Below are 5171 nucleotides of genomic sequence, written 5' to 3' on the forward strand. Positions count from 1 at the left end.
GCTAACGCATTGAAATGGTCTTAACTATAATGCAAAGAAACGAAGAAAACAAATTGCGAAGTCAGAAAAATCCGATAGAACAGTGCACAGGACAGAGAATCTGTAGCCCACGTGCAAAGGCCCATGAAGTGGTGGGTCGCACTCACTCGGACTCGGACACCCTTATGTAGGAGGAGGATCTTAGCTATAACAGATACCACCCCATGTCGCAGTCAGAAAATGACAAAATATACAGATTAGGCAATCCGTGTCTTGTTGCAGGGAAAACTCGTACAAAAGCAACAATAATAATAAAAGAGAGAAAAATAAGAAGAAGAACAACAACCCTAAATTACAAAACAAAACAAAACAAAAAAGATACGTCGTCACGTGATTATCACGTGGAGATTCTTATCCTGTCGAAGATTATATAAAGTCCATAATGTCCACAAATCGTTGGACAGGTGTCAAGATCTGCGCCCTTATTACAATTTTTCGGGACCCCACTTCGTTAGTACCTAATGTTCCCTCCTCGTCTTCGGCATCGCTGCCTGCATAGCCGGTCCAGTAGACTCAGCGCGAAAGTGCTCGGCGGAGTTTCGTAGCCAGAAGCCCCGGAGCGCTCAAATGGGGCAAATGACCCTCGGTATCCAGCGTCTCCACCGTGTTGCGTCCTCCCAAATGGTCCCTCAGATACGTGGCCACGGAGGTCGGGACCGATACGTCCCTTGTGGTCTGAAAAATGCAGCAAGACACCTTGACTAAGCCCAAGACACCCCTCAGATCGCTGTTGAATATGGAGCGCGACACGAATAAGGTTATGTCAGGCCTCATGTTGAATAGAGTCCGGCTGAATTCTCGAACCGCGTCAGGGACATCAGCACCTACCGCCAAAGGTGCGAAGCCTTGCACCCATGCGTTGTAATTAGCCTCCATTGCGTACAAAACTTTCTCGATTTCGCCTCGCTCGAATCCTCCGTGGTAATCTTTGTCGTTCAAAAATCTTAAAAATTAATGCACAAAAACCAAAGATCCATTTAGGGTAAACAATCATGAATCAACGCAAAGGCGGCCAGAAGTATTAGCTAATGAATTGTTTTACCTAGGAGAAGCGCCGATAAGGATGAGCTTGGTGAAGAGTTCGGGGCGACGAATGGAAGCCAAAATTCCAATCATGGCGGAGAAGGAGTGGCCAACGTAGGCACACCGATCGACTTTAAGAGCGTCGAGGATGTTGATTAAGTCATCGACGTAGGAGTCGAGTGTTGTGTAGCGGCGAAAATCGAAGTAATCAGGATTGACACTGCCGGCACAGACGAGGTCGTAGAGAATGACGCGGTAGTAAGGGGTGAAGGAAGGGAGAATGCCTTTCCAGACAGACTGGTCGGTACCGAAGCCATGGGCGAGGACCAAGAACTTCTGGCCGGACCCTTCCACACGGACGTTGAGAGCTTCTAACAAGGTGTTGCCCATGAGATACATAGGAGAGTCCGAGATGAGGTTATCTTGATTGCTTTAATAAAAGGAAGATAATTTAGCAAACTGGGTGGGTGGGTGGGTGTGAGTTGGGTTGGGTTTGGTTTGGCTTATATATTTATCCAATCTGATCTACCCAGCCAGGGCCAGCTGCTTCTTTAAAGGCGTTGAAGATCTGTGGTTCTATTTATACTGCCAAGAGGAGTAGAAAATAATCTTATCTTTACTGGGGTTTTTGGTTTGCAGGGATCACAGTCGAACTAGCGCTCTTCATTTTATGGAGACGTCGTAATCAATGACAGGGTCTACTGGGTAGGTGGTACTGGATTACGATTACTATTGATTGTCACTGCCTTCAAACCGCAGTCTGCTGTCAGGGTAACACCACTCACCCTTATATTTTTTCTTATATTATTATTATTCTTGAGAAAATTTCGTCCCATCTCTGTACTTTGTGATATTTCAGATTTGCTCTGTTTTTTTTTTTTCTTTTTCAATTTTACCTGCAAGCGAATTTATACAGTAATGTAAATATAATTATCTTCTTATTTAAAATTTAAATTTAAATTATATTAATTAAGTTTGACTTTTCGATTAATTATATTAGATAAATACATATATTAATACATAAAATCGCTTACAATTATTTTTATTTTATTTTATTTTTTTATCCCGAACTGATCAATTTGCAGTGAATCTGATAAGGTGAACGCTTTTTTCCTGCGTAGATTATAATAATAATAATAAAAAAAAACAGAGAGATTGAGGACTAGTTCAGTTGTTCTTCAAGTCCAAAGATTTTTAGTAATTTTTTTCAAATATTTTTTACTTTTAAATTTTAAATTTTTTTTATTTAATTATTATATAATCATTATTGTAACACAAAATTTAATATAATTTTTTTAAACTTTTAAATAAAACATAAAAAATAACAAAAATTTTCAAATAAAAATATTTTTATTTAACTTTTTCTTTTTAGTTTCTTGAAATCTAATAAAATATTTTAATTTAAATTATTTCATTACTATTTATAAATTTTTTTATCTCATTTCATTATCCAATCATGCTCTAATCAAATATTTATAAAAATAATAAATAAATAAAAAGATTGAGATATAATACTCTTGAGACGTTAAAGCATCAATTAATGGATGATTATATATTTACCGTTAATTGTCATCAAGTTAAAATATTTTACATCTATAATTGATAATACAACTTGAGTAATATTATTGAAGTAAAATTATTTCGTTTGGATTTGGCTTAGCTTGATTGCATGTTCTATTCCTAACTCCGCAGGCCACTTATTTGTAGCCAAAAAACAAAAGAAATATGCAAGGTTTCCCATGCCTCCATATACCTGAGAATATATATATATATATATATATATAGTATAATACATTCTCTCCTCCTATTTATACATTTTCTTTTCCTGGCTAGAAGTTTGTATTTTTACAGGGGCCGGTCACGTTCCCGATAGTGATTGAATTTGTTTTACTCGGACCCTCCTTTTAGAATAAAGGAATAATTCAATTTTGTTTTCCTTTTTCCTATTGGTTGGTTGCAGAAGGAATAACTCGAATTGCTTTCTGTAAGAAATACTGACATTTTTCAATTAAGGATCGACCCACTAGCAACCCATTCAATTTTAAACTTAATTGCCATGTTGTGCATTAGAGACAGATCATCATCATCTATTCTGAATACTTCCTTATATTATGATGAGATTACTTATATATAGATAATGTATAGTACAAGGAAATTCGTGAACTGTAGCCAATTTATAATCAGAAATTAGGTGTTTGCAATTTAGGATATCGGGGCCAAGACTCTCAGGCTTTTTTGTTAGTAAGAAGAAGAATAATATTGTAGATATCAGCCAAAAAGGAAAAAAGAAAAAAGAAAGAGAGGAAGTGGATGGTGGAGTGGTGCTATTTGGCAATAATAGCTAGCACAGATGAGTGCTGACGAAAAAGAGGACGATCCAAGAATGGCATGATATTAATCGAGATGGGGATCGAGTGGAAGACGAATGATAATAAAAGGAATAAGAACATGCATTAATATTACAAGTACAAGATCAGGGATCGGCGCCATGCATCTCTCATCATCAGTTCAAAGTTCGGAAGGATCATATTCATGATCAAGCTGTGGATGATGCATGTGGTTGTTGGTAATGCTCGAGACTGTAGCTCGGCGTGAACGTTTCACATGGAATTTCCATCCACTGCTAATTGAGTAGAAAGTAGGGTCACCAGAGAAGAATCTGATTCAATGGGTGTAGCCTTCAACCCCTCCCTCCCCCCACCCCCTCCAAAAAAAAAAAAAAAAAATACTGCATGGCCCATCTTTCTGTTGTTGCCACATCCAAATCATTGGCCAGAGGATAATTGGCAACCCCGACATCGCTCGCTCCCTCTTCTCTTTTGAAAGTTCTCCCCATTTGACAAGGATTGCCCATGCCAACCACCAAAAACACCTGTGTCTCTGTCTCTCTCTCCAAAGTTTTTACCTCTTTAGTTAAAGCCAACAGGACAAATGAATGCAAGCTTTCATGAATAACTTCATTTTCGAGCGTTGCTCTGATTCAATAAGAAGCGCACACGGTGCATAGTATTATGCTTTATCTACAATGTCTTTCTTTCTTTCTTTCTTTTTCTTTTTTCCTTCTTTCATGGAGGAAGCTGCGTCCCAAACAGCGGTCCGGACTTTATACGTACAAAATATTTCTGTATGTGGAGTACATATAATATCATATGCTCGATCAATCTATGCCCATGCCAGCAGGTTGCACGCAGTCGACGTAGCTGGAGGGAGAAAGAATCATTAATTGTTTGCCAAAAATTCAGAGGTTTTCTTACTCTCGGGATCGTAAGGTATATTACTCACGCGCGTGTTAGTTATATAAATAGAAATCATGGCAACACTGATTTTAAGATCAGAAACGATCATATAGTTTAATATGATTTCTTTCAAGAGATTCAGAGCTCGTTAGACAACCAAAGCCCATAAGGGATATGAAGAGAGAGGAGTGCATGATGTCAAAGATCTACAAGCAGCGTCCACACCAAAATCTAGCGAAAACTAACATTCATAGATCAGTGCTACACAAATATCTAACACTAGCTATATAGATAACACCATTTTTTCCCACTAATACCTTCAGCAATTTACACAACCTTAAAATTGATATAAACAATCGAAGTATCCAATTTGGGTCGATAGAGGATCAAATTAACTCAAAAAATAAAATACATGGCGTAGAACAGCTTGCACGGCCCGATCCTGGCCTTGACACCGGAAGTGACCGGTGACAAGATGACTGCACAAAGTAAGCATCAAAAACAGCTAGCTCGAAATGAACCCAACTTCGTTTGTCCTATAACGCCTGGATAGCGAGTAAGGTTCCATCAATGAGAGATGAAAAGGCATGTGAGGGTGCTACTTGGACAGTTTACAGATAAGTCATAGATTGGGCCACCACCTCTGCTGCCCAGCAGTGGCAACTGGCATATTCATTTTGGAAACAATGACTTTGAGAGAGAGAGAGAGAGATAGATGGATGTCTATAAAGGCTTATATTATACGATTCGTACGTACAGCCTTGTGGAGACCTATGGAGTTGTAATTGATTTGATGAGTCATTGGGCTTATCTTATCTTTAGACTTGGCAAACATATCCTTAACTTTATGTGCCACACACACTATACATATAT

The 5171-nt window shown here is 38.3% G+C and overlaps 1 protein-coding gene across 1 annotated transcript; it reads right to left on the reverse strand.

Moving 5' to 3' along the window:
• Positions 1 to 220: 220 nt before the first annotated feature.
• Positions 221 to 1583, reverse strand: LOC122317531 (probable strigolactone esterase DAD2). Its single transcript, XM_043134662.1, has 2 exons — positions 1082 to 1583; positions 221 to 982 (listed from the first exon to the last, which is right to left on the reverse strand). The coding sequence occupies exons 1-2, from the start codon at positions 1459 to 1461 to the stop codon at positions 553 to 555; spliced, it is 810 nt and encodes a 269-aa protein (XP_042990596.1). The 5' UTR covers positions 1462 to 1583; the 3' UTR covers positions 221 to 552.
• Between the last annotated feature and the right edge of the window lie 3588 nt (positions 1584 to 5171).

The sequence above is a fragment of the Carya illinoinensis genome, chromosome 7, assembly GCF_018687715.1.
Source record: "Carya illinoinensis cultivar Pawnee chromosome 7, C.illinoinensisPawnee_v1, whole genome shotgun sequence".
Classification (NCBI taxonomy): Eukaryota; Viridiplantae; Streptophyta; class Magnoliopsida; order Fagales; family Juglandaceae; genus Carya; species Carya illinoinensis.

Bases quoted from the DNA above. Each gene is read 5' to 3' on its own strand.
- LOC122317531 (XM_043134662.1), bottom strand. From the start codon at position 1,461: ATGTATCTCATGGGCAACACCTTGTTAGAAGCTCTCAACGTCCGTGTG. The intron at 983-1,081 runs GTAAAACAATTC...TTAATTTTTAAG, and splicing joins CTTATCGGCGCTTCTCCTAG to ATTTTTGAACGACAAAGATT.